This window comes from Populus euphratica, unplaced genomic scaffold (assembly GCF_000495115.2).
Source record: "Populus euphratica unplaced genomic scaffold, PopEup_1.0 scaffold15.1, whole genome shotgun sequence".
NCBI lineage: Eukaryota > Viridiplantae > Streptophyta > Magnoliopsida > Malpighiales > Salicaceae > Populus > Populus euphratica.
Window position 1 is genome coordinate 478598 of NW_011499874.1, and position 27234 is coordinate 505831.

At 29.0% G+C, this 27234-nt stretch overlaps 3 protein-coding genes across 4 annotated transcripts; all 3 read left to right on the forward strand.

The window, feature by feature from the left end:
• The first annotated feature begins 209 nt into the window (after window positions 1-209).
• LOC105127970 (uncharacterized) lies at window positions 210-3405 on the forward strand. 2 transcript variants are annotated; one of them, XM_011029453.1, is made up of 2 exons: window positions 210-583; window positions 1817-3405. In XM_011029453.1, the coding sequence occupies exon 2, from the start codon at window positions 1863-1865 to the stop codon at window positions 3228-3230; it is 1368 nt and encodes a 455-aa protein (XP_011027755.1). In that variant the 5' UTR covers window positions 210-583; window positions 1817-1862; the 3' UTR covers window positions 3231-3405. The 2 variants fall into 2 exon arrangements, with proteins under 2 accessions (XP_011027755.1, XP_011027756.1); XM_011029454.1 differs by having other exon boundaries at window positions 210-535.
• A 7275-nt stretch (window positions 3406-10680) lies between these two features.
• On the forward strand, window positions 10681-12111 carry LOC105127971 (trans-resveratrol di-O-methyltransferase-like). The gene is made up of 2 exons (XM_011029455.1): window positions 10681-11547; window positions 11641-12111. The coding sequence occupies exons 1-2, from the start codon at window positions 10771-10773 to the stop codon at window positions 11941-11943; spliced, it is 1080 nt and encodes a 359-aa protein (XP_011027757.1). The 5' UTR covers window positions 10681-10770; the 3' UTR covers window positions 11944-12111.
• A 2205-nt stretch (window positions 12112-14316) lies between these two features.
• Window positions 14317-15997, forward strand: LOC105127972 (trans-resveratrol di-O-methyltransferase-like). The gene is made up of 2 exons (XM_011029456.1): window positions 14317-15176; window positions 15356-15997. The coding sequence occupies exons 1-2, from the start codon at window positions 14397-14399 to the stop codon at window positions 15656-15658; spliced, it is 1083 nt and encodes a 360-aa protein (XP_011027758.1). The 5' UTR covers window positions 14317-14396; the 3' UTR covers window positions 15659-15997.
• The last annotated feature ends 11237 nt before the right edge of the window (window positions 15998-27234 follow it).

Here is a 27234-nt window from a genome sequence, read left to right on the forward strand (position 1 = left end):
TTTTTTAATAGGCAGGGTTTAATACCACCAACTAGAATTCCTTTTTTTGTTTTTGAAAATTGAATTGTTATTTTGAAAACAATTTTTTTTAATGAAAAAACAATTTCTTTTTAAAATATCCAACTCAATTTCTTTCCATATTTTCGGACCGGTTTTCGATCACATGTTATTTCCCTTGCGTAATATCCCTCCAACAACATTTAAGTCTTGGATAAAGTTCTATAAATTGGGTAGTTGCAAACGGAAGGGGTAGACTGCATCCATTCGGCCTATTACTCTTCCTTGTAGTTTGTGTTTGTTTTAGACATACTCTTTGCTGGCTCATCAGAAGTCGAGGAGGGAGTACCAGAGTCAAGATCCAGATACTATCTCATTCATCCACCTTGTAAAATCTCTATGTCCTAACTCCTAATTTACGTTAAGAATAAAATCCCAGCTTGATCCATGAATCCATTCCAAAATTGCTTCAGCTAAATCCAAAGTCTTGACGAGCAATCATTGTTGAGGTAGGATTCATCATCTTGGCGTCGACAAGGTATAGAACAACTACTTCATCTTCTGTGTCCTGTCTTCGACAACTCTGGTTAGTAGTGCTGCTCGGTAAAACTTTCTAGTACTGTCATCTATAGGTACTAGCTAGTAAGATATTATATCATCTATTTTGCACCAAAAACACTAAAAATGAGTTATGACACTGGCGTCTACAGAGTTCATCAATTTAGCGCTTATAATAACAATTTTGAGCCTGCCTGTCAACTTGCTCCTTTTGACCATGCTTATCATAAGCAGGGTCAGGACCTAGGAAACACTACTAATGATCTGTTACTAGGGATTTGGGACATATTAAAATTCCAGGCTAAGTGGTTAGAAGAAAAGTTGGAATATTTCAAAGACAATTCACTCTCTCAGGAGGATCTAAATAGACAAACCGAGGATCTTAGAAATATAGTAAATCGTGCAGGCCGAGTAATAGAGGATCAGAATAATGAGATATTGGAAAGATTTACCGGGTTTAAGAGAGAGATTGAAAAGATATTTAATGAGAAGAATTTGGACAGAAAATTTGAACATACTGAGAAAGTGATTAGAGATTGTCTAGATGATGTTGAATACAGGATATCCAAATTAGAAAGAATGGGGAGGGATATATTGGAAGAAGTAAGAAATTCTAGTGGAAAAACAGATGTGGAGAAATTGGTACTCGAAAACAATCGAATACTAAGAAAGTTGGATGAAGAAAAGTTGGCTACTCAGAGTGATATTAGAAACATTAGAATCCCAGGATTAGAGCAGCTGGTAAGAAGAGAAGATTTGAAAGATTTGGAAAGGCAAATAGATTCTAGAACTTTAGTAAGAAGAACTGATCTGAAACAAGAATATATCTTACAACAGCTTGAAGAAAATAATAGGATACTTAAAAATTTTGATGTTAGAGAGCTGGAGCAAATTATTAGAAAACAAACAAGAGAACTGGAAGAGATCCGAAATGAGATATCAAGAAAAATTGATAGGATTCCTGTGGATTCATCTATTGAAAGAGAATTAGAAAAAGCTCAGGAACAACTGCGTAAAATATCCCAACTCATAGGAGCAGATTCTAGGAGATACTGAGTAATAGAACAAGGAATTTAAAAGGAAGATCTTCGCAAAGACTTCCTCGTGTAAAAAAATAAAAAATAAAAAGTAAATATCCTTTGAGTCAATTTCTGCATGCTATTTGAGTTCATATATAGACCAGTAATATGTTTGATAATGAAACTTAAATGAACAGCCATGGTTTTCAAGCAATTCTCATTTACTGTTGAGTGTGTTGCAGGTGAAAGGAATGGAAATATTAGTTCATTATTTTTCCGCAGGCAAAGATGGACTCTAATCTTCCTAAAGAAATCTTATTTGGAGAAATAAAGCTTACTGCAGTGAGCAATGGAAACTACAAGTACTGTAGCCAACAAGAAGATGTATTATCAGAAAAAGAAAAAATTATACTTGATAATCTTTTTTTCGCGCACGAAAGAAGGTTACGAAAAGTATTTGCTAATGCTCTGGCCGCTTGTCAGCAACACTACAAAGATATATTATCTGAAAAGCAAGATGTACTCCGCAGAGTAAAACTTGCTTTAGAGGATCTAGTTCCAGTAATCGGTAAATTACCGGATGAAGATCAATTTAGAAATATATTCTCGAGTTATATGCAGTTGCAGGATATTGAAGATCTGTATATCCTTCGCAAAGGAAATACAGAAGAAGACACAAGTCATGCAATGGAAATCACCTATGCCAAAACAGGATGGTGTATGCCAAATTTGAAAACCTATTTGCCTGCATATACCATGTTACAACAAGGAGCCATCAAAAGGAATCTGGAGTACCTTGAAGAAGCCTCTGAAGAAGTCTATCGATTGATCATCCAAAAACTTCATTCAGAATCAAAAGGATTCAAGAGTCTCAAGCAACATTTAGAAATGGCAACCATCAACACCCATGTCACTCCAACAATGCTCAGTTCAGATTCAGGATTAATTAGTCTCGTCGTTGCAAGACTTGGAAGTCCAGAAACAGTAGTCAGCGGATTCTTTGAGAATGGATTACTTCACAAACTTGAAGTTGACACTACAAGTTACAGAGAAGCCACTTTACTTCCAGGATGTGTTCAACAATCTCTTGCGGCCTATGTCACAGAAGTTCGGAGGCTCAAGAAGATCGTTCCACAGAAAATCTTCTTGAGATTCTACAGCACAGGGCCCGATTGGGAAAATGATGGAGTTAGTTACTTCCCCAGTTATCATCTAATTCTTATGGATTATGATGAGGAACTTGCGAAGCCTATCCATTCAATAAAGCGGGAATGGCAAGAAGCATGGATGGAAGAAAAAGAGGTGCAGAAGAGAAAGGCATTATCCATGAAAATTATAGTCGAGACTTTGCGCTATATTTTTCGAGATACTTGTCCTTACCTGAAGATTTATGCAATATCTTCAAGAATCTTGATGCTGGGAAAACGTATTTATGGAAACAATAGGTATGGATGGTATCAGGCTCGGCAAAGAGAACTTTTTGACAGAATCAATAACTGGTGCAATGGAGAATTTGAAGCAAGTGCTTTTTGTAAAGGACATTATTGCTCCTTGATGCAGGGATGCTTTCACAAATGCACCATCTGTCAGTCACCAGAAACCGACAACATGTCAGAAGACCATGCGCTCGATGAGGAAGCTTTGCGCAATTTATAGCCTGACTGAAGCTGAGATTGTTTTCCTCGTAGTCACTGTTTTTTTCAATGATCTTTCAAGTTCCTTTAAATGTCGAAGAGGGAGTCTAGTGTCTAAGCTCTATCTTGTAAATAAAGGTTTTCCACCTCATGTCATGAATAAAACTCCAGTTTGATCCATAAACCCTGCTGAACAATGCTATAGTTATATCATATGAAGCCTTTTTTTGAAATTTACTGTCTCTACTTTGGCGGACGGAGCAAATATAATCATCATAGAGGTAACCTCGTCTTTGGTTTTGATTTCGGTTTGAACATCTTGGCCAGCGATTGTTTCGACGCTTCAACCATTTATGCTAGTCCTTCTCTACCCCTGATTAAATGGTTCTCACTTCTCAATAATCATTGTGTTGTATTCTTTAATTATTAAAGCAGAAATGATAATCTACTGTTCCAGATGGCATCCAACAATGCAAAACATTTCAACTTTCATTATTTGGACTTGGTGAATTCCCGTTGCCAGTGTATTAGCAATCATCATCGGCCTATGTCATGTTGGCACATAAATTTCTAAAATTTCCAAAAACTATATTCCAGGAAGTAAATTTCTGAAACTCCCGTAGTGATTTAATTTCTCGAGTTGCAGAATGTTTTTTGGAAGCTACAACCAGTTCCCAACTGCTCCCGCAAAACCAAGTCCCTTATCAAGATAGAAAATCCTCTTATACTCAACTCATTAAACTCAACTCAGTAAACTATAAGGGAAAAGAATGTTTAACAATGAGAACAAGAATATAGGAGAATATATGTTGGGATGGTTATGTGTTGTGTTATCCTTTGGTTTTGTATGATCTTGTGTGTTTATCTAGTGACTTTATATATTTATATATCTTGATCATATGAGCTTACCTTACAGAGCACGAAGTGACGAATAAATTATATGAGAGTAATCCTGAAGGTAATTTATCTACACCTTTCAGGTAACCTGTAAAACGAGTAGCATTGCACTGGATATGATAGGCGTCATAGTTACCATTAGTGGTAGCTATATGTGAGACATGTAGATAAATGATAATCATTAGCAAGAAAAGTAGGTGCCGCGCTGACAATTTGTGCATTCATAAGCATAATATATTAATTAGATGTAGCTATAGAAGTAGGCTTGCGGCGCCGTGCTAACATGAAGATCATAACACTGTATTAAGGCGTGTGCCAGTGCTACAATCTCTAGGAATTTACTTGGGATTGGGTTGAAGCCTAAATTTGGTTTGTTATTGAAGGCTCCAAACACTAACCTCATGTGAATGACCCTCGAGCATCAATTTTAACCTAAAACACAATCGTAAAAAGCTCAAATTAAATCCAAAGTTTTTAAGATTTCATCAGTAATAAATAAAAAAAGTAGTAGTTTAATTAATTATGTCATAAGATAGTGGACTGTACTCTATTTGTACCTTTCCTTCCTTATAAAAGGAGAAGAATTTGGAGTAATATTCTATTTTGATATGAAATAAAAATCTAAATAACCAGTTAATGCTTATAAAGTTTTATGAAAGGTAATATGATGCCAAGTTTTTTTACACTAAAAGATCAAAATCTTATCGCTAATAAAAAAAGATAAAAATAACTAAATAAAAAATTAATAAAAAGCAAAGTATACAAATAAATTTGAGTAGAAAATACTTGGGATGGAATCATAGAATATCATAGAGCCAACGCTTTAGCGAAATCATGTTATAAAGCTGATTTTTTTTTTATTAGAGTTTGATTTGGTTTGAATTTTAATTAATTTTTTTTTAAGTTGATTCTGATTTTATTTTGGTATACAAGGAGGGTTTAGTTAATTTACTAATGTTTGGATTTTCTTTCCATCTTATTTGCTTATTTAGACAGTGACAATATTTATCTCAATTAATTTTTGGTTTTAGTAAGTTTAAAATAATGAGATATTTCAACTTCTAGTTGTTTTTTATATACAAGTAATTCAAAAAAAAAAAAGCAAAAAAGGGAGTTTTGACTTAGTTGGGTTAAAGATATTGTTTTCATTGTTCTTTACAATGAAGTGAAGGGTATAGGAATTTTGTTGAGATTTTGGTTTTTATTGTAGAAAGATTTATGAATCGTAGTGGTATAAGTTTCTTATTAGAAATAATAGATCTTCATTTGAATCAATGGCCTACGCTTAATTAATGACTCATTTCTAAGACTAGCATTCATACAAGATGACTTAGAAAAAATAAAGAAAGATATTGAAATTGACTAAAATTTGAAGAATTATAAAACCAAGAATCAAAGAAGGTGACAAAATTTAAAGGTCTTATTAATGCAATTAGAGGCTTAATTTAAAATAAATAAATAAAATTTAGAGCCAATTTGATCGAAAATGCACAAATTACAAAACTAAAGACTAGACTATGAAATATAGGAAAATATAGGGTTTTAATTATGTCGGTTTAGAGGAAAAATTGAAAGAAATTCAAAGATTAAAATCCAATTTGAGTAAAAATAAAATAAAATTGAAAGTTAAAGACCAAATTGGAAAAAACACCAAATGAAGGGACACATTTCATTACAATCAAGGGTGAAATTGGTAAAATAAAAGTTGAGAAAATGGTTGAAATTTGATAAAAAATTAAAATAGAATGACTAAATTAGAAAAGATGCTAAACTTGAAAAATCTAAAGGAAAAAAAAATTAAAACAAAGTCATTTTAATTTAAATGATGATGTATTTTAAGCGAAACAGAACTCCAAAATGATATTGTTTTTCAAAAACAAAATGATTTTGTTTTTAACATAGTTGGGATAATCATCTTTCTTATATCACATGCAAACTTTCAATTGCATTAATGTTTTTTTATTTTTATTTTTTTATATTTTGGTCGGACTATTGAACATTTTTTTCTCTCTACCATGCCTCCAACAAATGCGAACAAACATATCCCTTACTTTATCTGTATATGTATTTATTATTAGCTTAAAACTCATTTTTCTCTCTAAAACTATTTAAGTGTAAAAGATCAACCTAAACATGTTTGGATGAAATGCACAACAATAATTGAACCAAGAAAACCAAGAGACATAATTGTTCAATCTAGAAAGGTTATATTACCTTTATCATTGTTTATAAATAGAAGGGAAAAATAAGAAAGACAAAAGAGTTGATCTAGAGAGAGAAAATGTTGAAGTAGTGAGAGAAGAAAAATAGAGTTAGAGTTAAGAAAATGAGCATGAATGTGAGAGTAAAGAAACAAGAAAAGGTAGCAAAAAGAGAGGAAACAAAAGAGAAAATTATTTCTACATACCTAAAGAAGATGCCCCATCCAATTATGCTTGGATTACTCAAATAGATCACCAAATGGAAAATGACTAAGTGAGGTAATAGTCAGGGCTAATTTTAATGTGCATTAGAATCCATATTAAAAAAGAGATTATACGATGAAGAAAGTGAAGTTCATTTAAGAATTTTGACTTTAGGTATATATGATTTGATTCTTTTATCTATACCAAAAATGATAATTGATTTTGAGGTTGTCAACGTTTAAAAGTGATGTCTCCCTTAAAGTTAACCTAGTTGCAACAATATTAGTAAAAACCTTGTCATCATTAAATAATTGTGAAAGGCTTAAAGTGTTGTTTATAGTTTTTATTTGTATGTATTCTTAGTCACGTAATAAAAATAAAGATATTTTTTCTTTTATCTTTTAGGACTATATGACACTTGTACTTAAATCTAAAAAAATTTGTAAAGAGAACTAGAAAAGAATACCTCAGAGTCCATGTTTATTGGCATGAGGAAGTCTTCTTTTCTAATGCAGAACATGTTATAGTTATTTATAGTAATACTTAGCCTATTACAGGCATTATCCATAAATTTCATCGATAGGAATGGATGTTGCATTAGCTATTTCTCTAACATAGATATGCAATGATTAGAATTTGAATAATTCATAAGATATACCTCTAAGCTAGGTGAGTTCTATGAAAACTTTCTAGAAAACTAATGGAAACAACTAAAAAGGCTTGGAAACATTATAGCATAGTTATTACTTTTAAAAGAGATAATGAGAAATAAACTCCATGGTATCTTGTATGATGGAAAGTTACAGAAAATAACTACAAGACCCACCATATAAGAGCTTTTAAATGCTAATAATTTATATTATAGAGGACATGTAGGAAGATATTATGCTACGGGTTGTATAATTTGGGTTTAAATTCTAAATTAACACGAGTTGTATAATTTGGGTTTAAATTCTAAATTAGAAGATTCAAAAGTGATAAAGTGAATATTAAAGTAACCTAACTACACAAGAACATACCTTAGTCAGAATATTATGAAGAAGAAAAAAGAGATAACTTAGACTTTATTAATTTTGCCCATGAATTTTAAATGCTTTTATTCAATAGAAAAAAAAAAGGGGGTCCAAATCTAACATAAGGAATAATTTTACCATGAGATAATAGTAAATCAATCCTCCATTTTTATACAAGCTAGTGAGGCAGGATAAAAATTATCATGATTTAAGGCTAAAATTGTTCCTTTGAGCATTACTAGGATTTCTTTTGGTGCCTTTGATGGAAACATTTGATGAACATATGTTAATTATTACTAACAAAAAATTGGAGGGATGATATAGTATAATATCTATTATATTTGACTCAAAATTGATAAAATCAAGAGTTTTAAGACTAAGTGATAATGTAGTAATATATTAGGGTTTTAAAAATAAGTCTTTTTTTTTAAAAAAATCAATATGTCCGAGAATTCATAAATTTAATGGGGCTAATCCTTAAATTCCATTTCACAATTCCTAGGATTTGAATCTCATACTTTCAAGTCTTAAATGAAGGACGGGCCCTTTGGAACTAGTGACTTTAATTTTCCTCCATTAATAAATAAAAATAATTTTCCTAATAGAAAAAAAAAGTTTTATAATTACATACTGCTGGACTTTTCCTAATAGAAAAAAAAAAAGTTTTATAATTACATACTGCTTGGGTTATATATTTTATTTTTTTTAGCTTATGGAGGGAATTAAGACAAAATCAAAGTACTCGAGAGTAAACTCAGACATCCATCAAATCATAGAAGCATATATTTTTCATAGTCTTTGTTTCGTGCGTGTTTCGAAAATGTATTCTTACGTGGCTAAACAGTAGTCAACTTAAGCAGCAGAGACCAATATGGCCCTTAACCACCGCAGGAAAAGGCCCAGAAATTAGGCGTGTTTCGAAAATGTATTCTTACGTAGCTAAACAGGAGTCAACTTAGAAGCAGCGGCCAATATGGCCCTAAACCACCGCAGGAAAAGGCCCAGAAATTAGTCGGTGGACATTGGCTTGCTCGTGTATGAAAGTGTGAGTAAATGGTCAGCCGTGAATTTGATAAATTGTCGCTGTTAGTTTGATTAAGAAATGGTTTATTTATTTATTTATTTTTGTCAACAAGAAATGGTTGCGAAACGACAGAAGCAGATATGTTGTGTATATTTTATCAATGGCTTAATTCCCTGTAATTTCTTGTGTTCATAATTGTGACTTCATTATAGTCAGATGTTTTGTTGAAGCATAACTATCAATGCACTTGTTTATGCTGCCAAGATGACAGCAATTGAAAACGATACGAAGAGATTTGTGCCACATTTGTGACGGAGAGAAAAGTAACATAAGGAATACATAATTATGCTCAAAAAAGATTTCACTTAAATTTTGGTTTGAAATTTTATTATTCAATATCTATGTTTAGGTGGTTTATTTCTTTGCGAAAGTTATAATTTTTAAATAAATCAAAATAAAAGTAGTATCAAATAAAAAAAAATAATAATGAATCAACTAAAAAAATATAGCAAATCTCAAACAGTAACTTGTAAACATTATCAAAAAACCTTTTTAATATCCGATTACGATGAAATTATAATATTATAGAAAAATAATTTTAAGAACCTTTTAAAAAAATTTCAACTCAATTTGATAACCGAGTCAAAAGTAATGTTCAATAATATAAAATTACACATTAAAAAAAAATTTATGCATTAATCTTTTTAGGTTGAAAAGAAATTCTCATCAAGTTGAAATTGTTCTCACCTTCATCTTTTAGATGTCCAATCAAAACTTTTTAATACATTTTCAAAATGAATAACAATTTTAGATACATCAACTTCATCACATTCATTTTAAGACTTGAATAAGAAATAATAATTGATAAATTATCTCTCTTGCATTGACTTCTAAAATAATAAATTGCAAACCTCATATTGTTTTATTAATATATTATGTTTATATAAAATTTGAACACATCTATGTTTATGATAACATAAACCTTTGTACTTAAAGGGATTAACATAGTTTAAATCAACAATTTTTTTTTAAGCACCTTTCATATTTTTTTTGCAGTCAACCTCTATTTTATAATATCATCATCAAACTAAAATTATAAGATGATGAAGAATACCAACCCATATTTATCTATGTATAAATAGAATTACTAAAATCTCCACAATAATCATTTTGATTAAGAAGCTCTTTTATTTGCTCATGCTTCTAAAATAGGTTTCAAAACTAGCCATAAATTAATAATAACTCTTTTCAAGATCCTTAAGGCTTCTTATGTTTGTCATCCAACAAGTTAATTTTATAATTTATCTCTACATATTTTTTATCGTCAATTCCTATACATTGTCTTTTTAATTTTATAATTTATCTATATATGTGTTTTATCATTAGCTCCTAAGATTTATCTCTTAAGGGGAATCTACTCATCTTCTCTTACTTGAACACATTTTATTGTATAATCTTTTCTAGTCATAATCATGTAGTAGCACATAAAAAATAAAATAGCATGGGATCACAATATACATCAAGCAATAACTTGGAACTATTAGGATTTTATATCAACTGACACACGCGAAAGCAATAAACCTAAAAATTAACCTAAAGAAATTAGAAAACTTGAAAATAAAGGAAAACCAATAAAGTCTTAACACAAGATTGGTTCATGATATTTAATTGCTATAAATATTAAAATTATAGAGGAAAAAAGCCTTTAAAGTTTCTTAAAAAAAGTTTAACTTAATCTAATAATTATATTAAAAATTATATTTAATAACATAAACTTACGTAATAAAAAAGAAAGTCTTTGACCATCAAATTGTTAGAAGTTACAACATGATAAATTTGAAGTCATGAGTAATGGCTAGCATCAAAGTTACATATTTCAATTTTCAAAGGTCGACTTGGCTAGAACTTCTCTTTTCTTATTTTAATTTCTCTGTACTTGTGATCCAAGATCTGATTAACTAGGAATCAAGACTCGGTAGTGTCCAATGACAGGACATTCGTTTCGTGTAGGTTCATTCTGCGCAGGTGATCAAGTTCTTGACTGTCTCTTTTCAACCAGTTTAGAATAAATGATGTGGGCCCGCCTTAAACAGGATGAAATTTCCTGTTACGATCACGAATCTTACAAGTTACCACCATACAGAGAAAAGGAGAAATTCCCCACCTTAAAAGCATGATGCGGTGCAAGCCACATTTGGTAGGAGTAACGGGATTTGCAAAGATATGGATTCCATTATTCAAGACCAGAAAGCAACTGAGTTGTTTCAAGCTCACACTCATTTGCATAGCCAAATGTTCAATTACATAAATTCTATGTCACTCATGTGCGCAGCCCAGCTAGGAATACCAGACATAATCCACGACCATGGCAGGCCAATCACTCTTCCTCACTTGGTCTCAGCACTGCACATCGCACCAAACAAAACTAGTATCATATACCGGCTTATGCGCATGTTGGTGCACTCAGGCTTCTTTGCCACCACAAGAGCTGCTAATGGTCAAGGAGAAGGGGAAGAAGAAGCTTATGTTCTAACACCACCTTCCCAGCTACTTGTCAAAGATAACACCAATTGCTTGTCACCGTTTATGTCATTGATTAACCCAGCATTTGTGACACCATGGCTTTCCCTCGGGGATTGGTTTCGAGGAAATGAGCCTACTGCATTTGAGCAAGCATATGGGATGGCATTCTGGGAGTACCATAACCAAAATCCTGAACTCAACCGTCTTTTCAATGAAGCAATGGCCTGTGATTCTCAGATGATGAACTTGGTTATTAGAGACTGTAAGCCAATTTTTGAGGGGTTGAATTCAATGGTCGATGTAGGAGGTGGTACCGGTTCACTTTCCAGGATCATATCCGAGGCATTCCCTCATATGAATTGCACAGTACTTGAGCTTCCACAAGTCATTACCAACTTGGAAGGCACCAAAAACCTTAATTATGTTGGAGGAGATATGTTTCAGCATATCCCTTCTGCAGATGCCGTCTTACTTAAGGTATACGCTGCTCTCTGCATTCAAAAATTATTCTTCCATCTAAGAAATTGATTATTGGATCCTGGTTAATTATGCTGAATCAATTTTTGGCAGTTAATTTTTCATGGTTGGAGTGACGAGGATTGCTTGAAGATATTGAAGAAATGCAAAGAAGCTATTTCGAGCAAAGGAAAGGGAGGAAAGGTGATTATAGTAGATGTGGTGATAGATGAGAAGAAAGACGAGAAGGAACTAACCGAAACAAAGCTCCTTTTCGACATGCTGATGATGGTTGTGGCTGCTGGAAAAGAGAGAAGTGTCAAAGAATGGGAAAAGCTATTCTTGGAGGCTGGCTTCAGTCACTACATGATTACACCCTTATTTGGTTTAAGGTCCCTAATTGAAGTTTATCCATAGGATGAAGAAACTATGAATTAAAAACTATATAGTTTGCTTGCTGAATAAATTTATGTATCCTACTTGACACATTGTTGTTGTGATGGCTCAAGTCCAAGTGCCAACCTTCTATGTTGATCTATTAAGTATTAATTCATATTAATTACATCGCTCAAAGTTGAACTTGAATGGCTTGTTCATGGTATTATGGTTCTGTGTGGCATAGTTTGGCTGTGCCTGATTTCATTTTGGTTATAAAACAAAACGCAATTTTTATGATAGACCCCACTAATAAATGAGTTTTGGATTCAGTTTCTGAAAAGCTATTTCTACATGTTTTTGCTACATTTCTCCTCTGCTTTTAATTAAACTCTGTTTTATTATTACTAATTTGCTATCCAAACCAAAATAACAAAAAATTAATGCTGGGTCGTTTTTGTATAAGTTAAAAATTTTCCAAGGTCCAAGTTTTTATATTTGTAAATTATAATATATATATATATATATATTTGAATTCTTACCAATTATTTATATAATTTTATCATCATCTTGATTTTATTTCTAAAAAATTTTTTAATTGATGTTATTTCATGTTCATAATTCCATAAAATTAAAGGCATTTCTATATGGATTATGTTTATAATAATATTATATGAAGTTTAATGAAACAATAAAAATAATGTTATAATTTGCATTATTGTTTTTTAAAATGTATTAACAATAAAATATGCATTAAACTGTAAAATAAAAAATTAACTCATGTATTTTTAGATTATTTTATTAGTAGCATCAATTTCAACTATTATTTCAATTAAATATCTTGAACGTGTGTTTTTATTGAACAATAATTTCAAGTATAATTTTAATCAAATACATATTTAATCAAAATAATTAAAATTAAAATTTATTTTTTTCATATTATAATTATAATTGTGAAAGCTAACGAAATACCACATACACTATCATGTATATATGTGTACTACTCTGGCATCAAATTAATGACACCACCTAAAATCCAAGAAGATGCCACAATTTTAAGATAATGTAACTTCGGAGAAAAAGGCCAGCTTTATGTCTAACTAATCCTACGACGGGAACTTCTACCATTAAAAACTTAGTTAGCTATAGATTTTTGTCTTTAGTCCTGATCTTGTTATGGCCTGAGGGAATAAACTGACCTTTTTCAATGAATTAAGTTCAAAGAGGGGATGCAACAATGTGTAGATGAACGTCTTCAACTTCATTGCGTGGTGAAATGATAAAAGTCAAGTTGTTTTTAGTTCCGTATCTGATACGTTGATTTATAAAAATTCTAATTTAAAATTTTATTACTATATTTTCTGTAATCTAGTAAAATCCAGGCTAAACAGCTTTGTTCATAATAATTCAAAAAACAAATTCTTGATAAATAATTATGGAGTTATCACAGGAATTGATAAACTAAATAGTATAAATAAAATTATGATGTTTGATTTTTAAAATTAAATAATAAAAAAACGTCATAAAAATTATTTTTTAAAACTAAATAAACAAATAATTTATTCTGAAAATCTTGCATCAAAATCACACGGAATCTGCAGGGCTATTTCGATAACAAGATTTTCACTGCACGATCCAAAACCTCATGGAGACTTCTGGGACTCAACTTGATGCCAGTCAACCTAGAGATATACTGAATTTATTTTCCACTAAACATCTGCAATAGTTTTCTACAGTGACCTGGTCTAGTACTAGTCCTTTGTTTACATTGCAGGCCGGTAGATATCACCTTCAATGCGAATTGGAACTCCACACGGCACACATCACAATCTTTGCAGTCAAGTCGTGCACCTCTAAGAAATCAACAAGATCCTGGAAAAATCCCATATTTGAATAATAAACATTCTTGATTCTTCACGCTGTCCTGTCCAGAGTTCATGTAAATAACTAGCAACACGGAAATTTGATATGACTAGGGGCTTGTTGAATGATTCATGATGCTTGCTTTCATCTTGATCAAAGCCAAGTTAATAAAGAAATACCTGTGCAGTTGAAGCCCAAATTGTGGACTTTGCACACATGTTTTTTAATAAAATTATCACATCGTGGTCTTGTTACGTCTATCACAGGTGATTCTTCTTCATAAAAATTTAATAGACATCCTTTAAATCTTTAGAATGATAAAAAGACTAGAGCAAAAGGAATAAGAAAATCCATGTTTTCAGTCTCTTTGATTTGGTCAGTTAAGAGCCATTTATTAAGCTCAGCCTTCTACCCTTTCTTCTACGTATATCCTCTTAAAACTGTTTTGTAATTTCCAAATGTCAACTTAGTTTAGCGGTCGTAATTGTTCAAGTAGTAGTTTCTGACAATGAAACTTCCTCGTTAAACTTTCATCCACGTAATGCACGGTGCAAACGTCGAGACTGCATTATAAGAACCAGCTGCATTGGGACTGTTTCGAAAGCAAATAAGGTAGAATCCTGCCACAAAAGATGGAGGTAGATCAAGGGCATGAAAATAGTGAGCTGTTTAAGGCTCAGTGTAAACTTTATAAACATATCTACTACTTCATAGAATCAATGTCACTAAAATGTGCTGTTCAGCTAGGCATACCGGATATAATCCACAAACATAACCAACCCATTACCCTTCCACAGTTGGTTTCAGCACTAGATATTCCTGTATCAAAAGCAAATTTCCTCCAGCGCCTTATGCGTATACTGGTGCATTCTGGTGTCTTTGATACAACCAAAATGCATGAGAATCAAGAAGAAGAAGAAGAAGAAGAAGGTTATGTTCTCACTTCTTCTTCTAGGCTCTTGCTCATAGATAGCCCCACCAACTTGTCCCCGGCTGTTATAGCAATGCTAGATCCTGTGTTAATGAGTCCCTGGTTTTCTCTCGGAGAGTGGATCCAAGGGAAGGACAGCACACCATTTGAAGCTTACCATGGAATGAGCTTTTGGGAATATGGGAAGAGAAACATCAAATTCATCAACAACTTGAATAAAGCAATGGCCAGTGATTCTCAATTGGTGAGCTTGGTTGTCAAAGAGCACATGGAGATTTTCGAGTCAGTGGATTCGTTGGTTGATGTAGGGGGTGGCACAGGAACTCTTGCTAGGAGCATAGCTGATGCATACCCTCATATGAAATGCACAGTCTTGGACCTCCCACAAGTTGTTGCCAACCTACCAGAAAGTGAAAACTTGAAATTTGTTGGAGGTGACATGTTCAAGTCCATCCCTTCTGCAGATGCAATTATTATCAAGGTATGCATACCAGTTTTTCTTTGTTCATTATTTGATTCTTAATTTGATCAATTAATATTAATAGCATACCAATTTGTAAACATTAATTATGGTACTAGTATAAAATCTTTCAAGGACAACATGAGAAACAATGTTCTCCTCTCTTCAGTTTTTTGAAGGTTACATTGAACTCTTTGCAGTCAGTTTTGCTTAACTGGAGTGATGAGGACTGCATAAAGATTTTGAAGCGATGCAGAGTAGCAATTCCAAGCAAAGATGAGGGAGGAAAGCTTGTACTCGTAGAAATGGTGATTAATGACAAGAAAGATGAACATGAATTGACCAAAACAAGGCTCTTTGTTGACATGGAAATGATGCTTATATGCAATGGAAGGGGAAGAAATGAGAAAGAATGGAGAAAACTTTTCCTGGAGGCTGGCTTTAGTCACTACAAGATTACAGCCACATCTGGGCTGAATTCTATTATTATGGTGTATCCCTGAGAATTTGTTTCAGATTCGGGATGTCATTTCTTTTCCTTTTTGGATGAATATGTGTTCTAGTTTGATATGATAGTCAAGGGTACAATGTAACTTTAGCTTGCTGGATTGCCATAATCCATGTGGCCTAGGGAACCTTATGTAACTGGGTTCTTACTGTGTATTACGCACTGCCGTATACAATAAGGCATGCAAGATATATAGAGCCATGCGTTGCTGTTTCTTTCTCATTTTTTGTCAGGCATCTAAATCCTGCAGCCTCTTCTTCTTTCCAATTGCACAGTTTTCCTGCATCGGTAGCATCTTAAATAATATCAATCGGAAGCCATGGCTAAACAGCTTCTTGTAATGTTTTGAGTTGACGGAGAGAATTATTTCCTCTATAATTCTTCCTGACTCAGCTAATACATGCGAAGATATGCATCTAGTTGAAGTTGAAACCATAAATGTAATGATAACTGAGAAGAAACGTGGATGAACCAATTAAAAATGATGACTATGCTTCGGTCTTACTAGCACAAGATAAATAGAAAAAACAAGAAACAATCCTTTTTCTAGCTGTAGGTTTAAGAAAAATTCATAATTATTTTTATTTTTTTATTTAGTTTAGAAAAACAAATATTATGCTTATTAATTTTAATAATTTTATTTTTTTAAGATTTTTTTATTGCTTTTTCTTTATTTTTAGGTTTTTTTATTTTATTTAGGTTAGTTTTTTTTTATTTTATTTAAGGAGTTGTAAATTTTTTAGAGAGTTAGAGTACTTGAAGAGAAAATATTTATTAATAAAATTTTGAATTTAGTTTTTAATTATGTGGGGATCCTATTCAGTATTATTATGTGCTATTTGTGTTTTGTTTATAATGTTTGGATATCAAGATGTGAAGTTCAAATGAATATTTAGTTAGATTAGTTAAATATGAAGGGTTATTTTTATAGAAATATTTAAAGGTCAAGTTTGAGGTCCCATTTGTTTTGATACAAAACCAAAATGAAAATTGTATAATTATTTATTTTTTATTTTTTCTTTTTTTGTGTGTTTTGCCAACCATGTCTTGGTTTAATTTTAATTAATTTTCAGATTTCTAGAGGACCATTTTGCAATTAATTTTATGTTTTTTATACTATTTTTACTTTTTTTATATTGAATATTTAGGGTTGTAAACCTATACTTTTCTAGGATTAAATAAATTAATTTAAAAAACAAAAATTATTTTTCCAAAAACTAAAAAAAATAGATTTATGTTTTGAATTTCATATGGATACAGTCATTTAAAAAAAATTAAATTAATTTAAATAACAAAAATTATTTTTCCAAAGACTAAAAAAAAATAGATTTATGTTTTGAATTTCATATAGATACACAAAAAAAATAAAAAAAATTCTTCATTTTCTTTAAAAAAATTGATTAATAAATTTTATAACTAGTTTGTAAATATCTATTAGAATTTGGCCTACATTTCACAAATACCACAAAAAAAAAAACAATTTGTTTATATTTAGTACCAAAATTCATGAACTTATAAGTGAGTTATATTTTCAATATTAAAAAAGGAAAATCAAGCCCATAATAAAATAACCCACTTCTCTCTCTCCTTTTGCTTACTTTAAATATATGAAAATTATAAATTTACATGTAAGATGTATTCTTGGTATTAATGAAAATAAAAATATAATATATAATAAAATATATTTTAGATTTAAAATGATTAGGCTTGATCTATAAAGTCATGGTTCATCTTATTGGGTGGATTTATTTTGACTAATAGATAGTAAAACACAACGAGACCTTAGAAATAATCTAACAAATAAACAATATAATTCATCTTAAGTAAGATGTATTAAGAGTGATATTATCTCTTTTATACACAATCAATCTTCTTATCTAGATTCCGAAGGTCAATTAGGCTAATATAATATAAAATTTAAAACTAATGGTAAGAACTCGACAATCAGTTAATAATATCAAACTTATCAACTCAGATTGTTAGGTTAAGAATAAAAAGGAATTTGACAATTTATTTTTTGAACATAAAAATATGTTTAATTGTTTGGTTTTTAAGTTTCTAACTCTTATACAATAATGAGATGCTATGATATAAAGTAAAAATGACTAGAAACAAAGATTCAGCTTATATCTAACCAAACAACATAAGACGAAGTTTAACATGAAAAAATAAAGGAAACTTTTCAATTCTTATCTAACTAATGATGATTATCAAAATATCATAGAAATACAAAATCAAAAGAAAAATTAATAAAAAAGACAATAAATGATATATACACGACTTCATGTTTCCTAGCAACATGAGTATACTTATCAATATTCATTTTGGCTATGAGTATAGATTTCTTCGATCCAGCAAGAATGAGAGTTGCCACATCTAACTATAACAAAAAAAATTAAATTTATTAAATAATTTATTAAGCAACATCACCAATTAAAAGAAAAAAGAAACCCTAAATTTCTTTAGCTCAAGCAATAAAAATCATGATTAAGAAAAAATTAATACATAAAAAATGAGATCAAACAAAATAATATCTAATAAGGCTTTATTGATGATGAAGAAGAAGAATAAAGAAGAAAAAAATCCTTTGCAACCTTTTTTTACGGGACCAAAAAAAGCAAAAGAAATTATAAGAAAATGAGAGATCAGAGATCGAGTAGAATCATACATACTCTTGAAGAAAACTAAGGTTTGGCTATTGATTTATTCTAGGCTTTTAAGCAACATAAGTGAGACGATATCTTGGTGTTTATTTTCACCTTGACTAGGGTTTTGTTTGGTTTAATTAGGGGAGAAAGAGAGTTAATTGTGGTAGTATTTATTTTCATATAAAATCAACCAAAATCATGATTTTACCTTATTTTACCAATTTTACATGATTTCAATCTAGTTTTAACATTCTTTTTATTTTTACATGACTTTGCACCACAAGTATATGATGTTGACTTGTAAAATAAGTCAATGTAATATATATATATATATATATATATATATATATTACAAAAATGATGGTAACAAAGATAAAACATAATATAGAATAAATTAGGAGTGTTTTGCTTATACACCAAAAGGTGATAATTGTGGTCAATTAGATTTGATATTCTTTAAGTAGATTTATGCATGTAGAAGGACACCATTATGGCTGAATAAGAGGTCAATAGTATTGTTTTCACATACGATATTGATGACGTTCATGATTTTGGACATCTAGATTCATTGTGCTTGATATTCAACATCTTTGAAGGATTAGAAAATAATGGTGATGCCTCCCCAAGTTAGACAGATAATAACCTCAAACACTAAAAGTTGGTTGACAGAACCACTCAGATAATTAAGTTAGTATCTGTGTGTATAAATGAAAAATAGGGAAAGGAAAAGAGAAAACATTGGAGAAAAAGCTTCCTCAAAAATCCATCTGCCCTTCTCCCCTTTAATTAAGAGGAGAATCTATTTTTATAGTAAAATATATGTATTATCACTAGTCATATTATGTTAGATTACGTGATCATAGTATAATAAGGGAGAATAAGATGGAAGGTCCAAGGCTACAAGTAAAAGGTCTTCCAATTTTGTGGGTTTCGCAGGAGAGCTCAAATTTCATTCTTTATCAGGCCCTATTATCCCTTAACCAAAATCAGTGTTACTTATTTGTTTTTTGGTGGATGCAGGGTCCAGAAAGGGATGTTGTCAGATTTGTGAACGTGATTTCAAGCGACATAAGTGTAGCACCTTACTTAGCCTCAATCTCTTTGACTCTAAAACCTTTTTATTAGAACTTGGCTTGGAAATAGTTCTTCCAGTATCTTTAACAGCAAGAGAAATTACAGTGACACAAGGCCATCCATCATTTTCATCAAGAGCATATGCAAGCTCGTCACTTTTCTTATTACCTTTTCATCTTTTGTTCAAGCAGAAAAGAATCTGATTTATGCAAGCTATTTAATGAGCTCACCAGATAAGAAAAGGATAGTGAAGAAAAATGAGTTTGTGGTTACAAAAGTAGGGTGATTTCTCCTTATTTGGGCCTTGCTTTTAGCATGCTGCTTTCGTTTTTCAATCTAATACCCATGTTAGTTGCCTCTATTGTTATAGTAACAGTCCTATACTTCCAAGAATTTATCCATGTCAATAATAATCACTAGGTAAATGACTAATGCATAATCTCTATTGTGGGCTACATGGTTAGAAAGGAATAAAGACATTGCTAGTATCAGTTGACTAATATTTTTATGCAATTATCAATCAAAGTTAATATGACATACTACCTCAGATTGTAATGCCATCCAGTGATAACTTTGTTGAAACTTGAAATTTCCCTACATTAAAGTGAGATTCAAGCAATTGACAATGATAAAATAACATTTATAGTATTTGATAGCAAATATCTAAGGGTCGAAATAAACATGGTTTAACTATATAAATAAATGACATAACAGACAATCATAGTATTTGAAAAAAAAAATAGGATGCGTTTTAAACCATTATGATTAGACATTAACTAGATTATTGCTCGTGATCCACGGCATTGACTAGATTGTTCATTTGTTAATGGGGTAATTTAAATGATATAAAAAAACAATAATAAAATAATAAACTAACAAAAAAAATTAAAAATAATAATACATGAGTCTATCTGGATTATCAAACAACTCAGTGTAATATTAACTTAATAAAAGAAAAACTGCCAAGAAAATAACTTCAAAAAAAAAACATCAACTTAAAAAATAAAAATCTAAACAAGAAAACTCAAGTAAATCTCTTAAATCTAGTCTAATTTTAAAAATTTACAACTCATTAAATCTTAGACTCGAGTTCTATCAAAAAACTTAATTGTTAACCAAATTAATCTTCTAAGATGAAATCATTGAAAATATATTGATTGCAAAAGAAAAAAGGAAATAAGCATAAAAAAGCATGAGGATATGATTTGAAGAAAAACACCTAAGAATGATGAAATTAAAAAAAAATCAAACAAAATAAATATCAATTAAAAAAATGATTACTGAATTTGAAAGATTAAAAAATCATAGGGGATAAAATTTAAAAAAATATTTATAATTTGATAGATTATTTATATATTAAAAAATAATTGAGAGTGAAACTGAAAATAATTATAAAGGGTTATCCCAATAGAATCAAACCAAAAAAAAAAAAAGAGGATTAAAAATAAGATAAATAAACTCAAAAAAATAAAAAAATAATCAAGCAAACTTAGGTGAACCTCCTAAATCTGTTATAATATCTAAAACTTGCAACTTGTGAAATCCTGGACCTGGATTCAATCAAGAAACCTAACTCTGAACAAATTTAATTTTAAAGGATGAAATAATATATATATATATATATATATATATATAAAAATGAAAACAACTTGTAAAAAAAAAAAAAGCAACAACAACAACAAGAAGAATAGGGATAAATTTGATAGAAAAAACCCTAAGGATGAAATTTTAAAAAAAAAAACCCTAAACAAAATAAATTGCAGTTAAAATAATGAGAATTAAATTTAAAAGATAAAAAATCATAGGGGGTGAAATTGAAAAATATTTGTTATTGGATAAATTATTTATAGATTAAAAAACTATGGGTGATGAAATAGAAAGTAATTGTTGAGGGGCTAACCTAATAGAATCAAACCAGAAAAAAACTAAAAATAAAAAAATAAAAAATAAAAAAATCAATTTAGAAAAAGAAGAAAAAATCCGACAAACTTCTTAAACCTGGTATATCTCTATAAGTTACAACCCATGAAATCATTGGCCCGAATTCAATCAACAAGATTAATTCATAATCAATTTAATTTTGAAGTATGAGATTGATAAAAAAAATATTAAAAAAACTTCAAAAGCAACAAAAATAATGAGGATAAAATTTGATTAAAAAACTCTTAGAGGATGCAATTTAAATAAAAATGATCCTATATAAAATAAACAACACAGACTAAATTTTAAAGATAAAAAAATGATAAATTAAAAAAAATCATAGGGGGTGAATTTCAAAAATATTTATAATTTAATAGAATATTTATATATTTAAAAATATCAGGAGGTGAAATTGAAAAATATTTGTCATTTGATATATTATTTATCGATTAAAATATAGCATAGGGGTGAAATTGAAAAGCATCTATAATTTTATAGCTTATTCTAAGATTAAAAAAAAATAAAAGTATAGGGATCAAATGTCAATGGAGAAAAAAGTAAAGGGGTTGTTTTGAATTTATTTATCAAACTAATCTTATACAATTTGTAAAAGACAATAATGTCATGATAAAAAAATTACTTTATCCTCAATGCCTTGTTCAAAGTTTTAATGGCCAAGAGATAACAAAATAATTATGTTATTATAATCAATAATAATTTGTGTTTTCGGAACAATAACTATCCTCCCACATTTAGTTTTTTAAATATATATAATTATTACTATACTAAGGCATATAAAGTGGCATCATTATTCATATAATAAGTAGATGAAATTTCATTTAGAATTTTTTTAATTTAGTTGTTTTTTGTGATTTTAGGATTTTTTTGGAGTTGTTAAGTGGCTTATGAAGGTTGTTATGGTGGTTTTGAGGTGGTTTCCGGTAAAAATATCATGTCTTGAATAACCTATTAATCTCTTGGTTTTGAAAACTTGATTCATTCTTTCTTTTGAGATGTTTAATGTCTGATACATGCAAAAGATTCTCTTTGGTAAATTTATAGATAGAATCTTCGATAATTAAATCAATAAATTTTTAAGGCAAAATGCAACAATATTATATAGAAATACTATAAAAATAAATATGTAATAGAGAATGGAGGTTTCGAACCTTTTGTTTAAAATATTTATGATCTATTTATAGCTCATGAGTATTTTATTGAGAGGAGATGCTAAAATGTAATATTATCCTGATAACATTAAAAAAAATATCTTTGATATATATATATGTTCATGAGAAATATTTCTAAAATATATATTGATGTAGAAAGAAATATGGTGGGTCCTTACAAAACTTTTAAACACTATATCTTACACAACATTAATATTGATGAAAATATGATGAATCCTTAGATAACTTTTATACATTTAATGGGTGTAAAGAGAATAAGATCCAAAATATGATTAAGTTTAAAAAAGATGAGTCATATCATTAGTTAAGCTTAAGGAAGGCTAAGTCCTACCATTTAATGAGCTTAAGAGAGGTTGAGTTCTATAAGGGGTTTTTTGAACCCTTAAATTTGAGTTTATCACTTTTATAGTAGTTTAGTTTAATATAGTTGGTATTTTTATAAGCAAGTCTACACAAAGAATACTTTTCTTTGTACCCATATAATTCTTCATGAAATATAGCCTTTATGAACAATTACTTGTTCAAAAAACAATACATCATCAAAATGGTATTTAAGAATATGGTAACGATTATTTTTAAAATATTTTTTATTTAAAAATATATTAAAATAATTTTTATTTATTTTTTAAATTTTATTTTTGACATCAGCATATCAAAATAATCTAATAACATAAAAAAATTAATTTTAAATAAAAAATAAAATATTAACTAGAAAAACAAGTTAAACCACCCAATCAAACATAAGTTAAAAGGCCAAAAAACCAAAATACAGGGAATGTTGTAGATATTTGATTTCGTTTAGTTTGTCTGTGTATATGTTATTTTAATTTATTATACTACTCAATTATATTTTTTTACTTAATATATCTTTTGATAGAACAAAAATAAATCATAGTTAATTTAGGACATGTAACATGCTACTAAGATGACATGTATTAAAATTTCAAATTAGAGGCAGAATATTTTTCAATAAATGTATAGGTTAAAATAGAAAAAACTTCAAATTTTAAAAATAAAAAAAATCTAGATAAAGAAAAAATTTAAAATGTATATTTTTATATTTTCTTAGTAAAAGAATGAATTTTTTTATATATTTTTTTAGTATTTATAATTAAAATGTAATTTTTAAATAATTTTTATTTATAATTAGAAGATATTTTTATTTTTTTCGTTAGAAGAGAGAGAAAGAGGATCATCGGATTCTTGTAAAGCAAAGTAAAATGATCATTAATGATGATATTAATCACCAAAATAGTTAAAATTAGTATTAATGGATTCAAGAGTTCTGCCTAGATGGTTTTCTTCCTTCTCCTTACTCGAGGAAGCAAATTTGACTGTGGGAATATTTTTATATTCAGGTTGATTTTGGTTTTTTTAGTTATTTTTGAGGTCAGGGTTTATCAAGATATTCAAAATATTTTTTAGATATTTTAAGTTAAAAATAAATTTTTAAATCAAAACAAAAACATTTTTTTATTTAGTAACTTGATCGTGAAATTTTGCATAAAGCAGATGACATCTGCTATAATATTTCAAAACAAATATGGCAAACAAATTATTATTTATCTTATTAAGTGAGAGACAAAAAGAAATGAAAAGAAAATAGGCACAGGAGCGTGGTTTGGGCTAGAAGGCCCACGCACCTCGCCTTATTGTTTTAGCCTAGTGTTTCTAGGCTTTTTTTTTATTCTTTTTTTCTAAGTTTTTTTTGTTTTATGTTTGGGTTAAAAATTTTAAAAAAATTATTGAAACCAATTGAATTTATGAATCGGGTTGCAGGTGTAATAAATTCATCCGTATCATTCAAACTATTGTTATTTATTTTTTTTGTTTAATACTTTTTTTCCCTCAATTTTATAAAATATAATTTGACTTTTGTTATTGATAATCTATCCTTTTATTTAGCTAAAAACAAATGTGTGTGTGTGTATGATTTCATCTTTTTTTATTAATGATTTACGTATATCATCTCAGCCACAATCATCTAACACATTTTTTATTGAATCAAATGATATGCCGGAGATGTGATCAAAAATCAATTCAAGCTTAGAAAGAAAAGAACATGTTGCAGCTATTAAATGTATTTTGCTAACAATAAGAAATCTAAAATGCACGTTGAAAACCTTATCAGTGTGTTAAATAAAATAAATAAATCATTATGTACGCTAATAGCTGTTAAAAATATTTGTTAGCAATAAAGAAAGATTGATTTGGGATACCAAGCACTTGATGAGGATAAAGAGACATGATTTTACGACACATCATGCTATTTAATAATACATCAATATATTAAAAAAATAAACAAAATAACTTGTTAGAATAATTCCTTTGTATTTATATTTATCTAGCTTCGCCTTATATTATGGTCCCTTGCATGGCATGGGCTTCAAATTCAACCTTCTTAGAGTCGGGTTAGCAGGCCCAAACATGACCCGGAAATGAGGGATGGCGAGAAACTTAAATATTATACCTTTTTTTATGGAATGTTTTTTAAAAACACTAATTAAAATTAAAAATAAAAACCATTTGTGTTCTTCTATTAATTTGAAAAGTCTAAATTATAGAAAAGTCAAATCCTTTATCCTGAGGTTTTTCTATACCTTTTTTTATTTTATTTTAGATTGTCCCAAAACTATAGTCCATTATCAAAGGGCCTTTTTTTTTATTTTAGAATGTCCCAAAACTATAGTCCATTATCAAAGGGTTAAACTATTAATAATTTAATTTTACTATTATACCACTAATTATAACTTACTATAGCTATTTCGATTCAATTTTTCTCTTTTACATAAATTCAAACGAAGAATAATAAGGTGAGAGGTGTGCTTTTCTTTGATAGACAAGGTAGTTTGCTTTCATTTTCAAATTTTCTAGATTCAGCCTTGAAACCTGAGAATTATTAAAAAGAAAATCAATATATTAGGTTAATAATAACACACAGGGGAGGATACTTTCATCGTTTAACCAAAAACATATATAGATATTTATTTATTTATTATTCTAATGATGTATTTTAAAATATAGTAATTATTATGGTTCAAAGTATTTTTTACTTATAAATATATTAAAAAAATATTTTTTATTTTAAAAAAATTAATTTTAACAACATTTCATCAAAACAATCTAAAAACATAAAAATATATAATTAAATTTAAAAAAAATATAATTTAAACTACATTTCTTTAAGCAATTGCATCACACCAATTTATGTGGGCTTTGCTTGTTATCTAATAGCATCTTTTCCCTCTTGACGAAGGAAACCTGAACCAGTCTCAATCAGCATCTTAACAACTAGATCCAATGCCACAAATCAAAAGTGGAAAGCACAGGATTTGAATTTTTGAGTACAATTATCTGGTAAAATACCATAGGCACCCATAACTTTATAAAATTTTTTAGAGAGTTAGAGTATTTGAAGAGAAAATATTTATTAATAAAATTTTGAATTTAGTTTTTAATTATGTGGGGATCCTATGCAGTATAATTATGTGTTATTTGTGTTTTGTTTATAATGTTTGGATATCAAGATGTTCTGGACAAGTTCAAATGAATATTAGGTTAGATTAGTTAAATATGAAAAGTTATTTTTATAGAAATGTTTAAAGGTCAACTTTGAGGTCCCATTTGTTTTGATACAAAACCAAAATGAAAATTGTATAATTCTTTCTTTTTTTCTTTTTTGTGTGTTTTGCCAAACATGTCTTGGTTTAATTTTAATTAATTTTCAGATTTCTAGAGGACCATTTTGCAATTAATTTTAGATTTTTGATACTATTTTTACTTTTTTATATTGAATATTTAGGGTTGTAAACCTATACTTTTCTAGTATTAAATAAATTAATTTAAAAAAACAAAAATCATTTTTCCAAAAACTAAAAAAATAGTTTTATGCTTTGAATTTCATATGGATAAAGTCATTTTTAAAAAAAAATGAAAAAAATATTTTCTTCATTTTCTTAAAAAAAATCAATTAATAAATTTTATAACTAGTTTGTAAATATCTATTAGAATTCGGCCTAAATTTCACAAACACAAAAAAGAAAAAAAACCAATTTTTTTATGTTTAATGCCAAAATTCATGAACTTATACGTAAATTATATTTTCAATATTAAAAAAGAAAAATCAAGCCCATAATAAAATAACCCACTTCTCTCTCTCTTTTTGCTTACTTTAAATATATGGAAATTATGAATTTATATGTAAGATGTATTTTTGATATCAATAAAAATAAAAATATAATATATGATAAAATATATTTTAAATTTAGAATGATTAGCCTTGGTTCATCTTATTGGGTGGATCTATTTTGACTAATAGATAGTAAAACACAACGAGATCTTAGAAATAATCTAACAAATAAACAAGATAATTTATCTTAAGTAAAATGTATTAAGAGTGATATTGTCTCTCCTATACACAATCAATCTTCTTACCTAGATTCTGAAGGATAATTAGGCTAATATAATACGAAACTTAAAATTAATAGCAAGAACTCGATAATCAGTTAATAATATCAAACTTATCAAAATGGATTGTTAGGTTAAGAATAAAAAGGAATTTGATAATTTATTTTTTGAATATAAAAATATATTTAATTGTTTGGTTTTTAAGGTCCTAACTCTTATACAACAATGAGATGTTCTGATATAAAGTTAAAATGACTATAAACAAAGATTCAGCTCATATCTAACCAAACGACGTAAAACAAAGTTTAAAAGGAAAAATTAAAGGAAATGAT

Coding starts and splice junctions, on each gene's coding strand:
- LOC105127970 (XM_011029453.1), top strand. CDS start 1,863: ATGGACTCTAATCTTCCTAAAGAAATCTTATTTGGAGAAATAAAGCTT.
- LOC105127971 (XM_011029455.1), top strand. CDS start 10,771: ATGGATTCCATTATTCAAGACCAGAAAGCAACTGAGTTGTTTCAAGCT. Junction 11,548..11,640: donor CAGATGCCGTCTTACTTAAG/GTATACGCTGCT, acceptor AATTTTTGGCAG/TTAATTTTTCATGGTTGGAG.
- LOC105127972 (XM_011029456.1), top strand. CDS start 14,397: ATGGAGGTAGATCAAGGGCATGAAAATAGTGAGCTGTTTAAGGCTCAG. Junction 15,177..15,355: donor CAGATGCAATTATTATCAAG/GTATGCATACCA, acceptor AACTCTTTGCAG/TCAGTTTTGCTTAACTGGAG.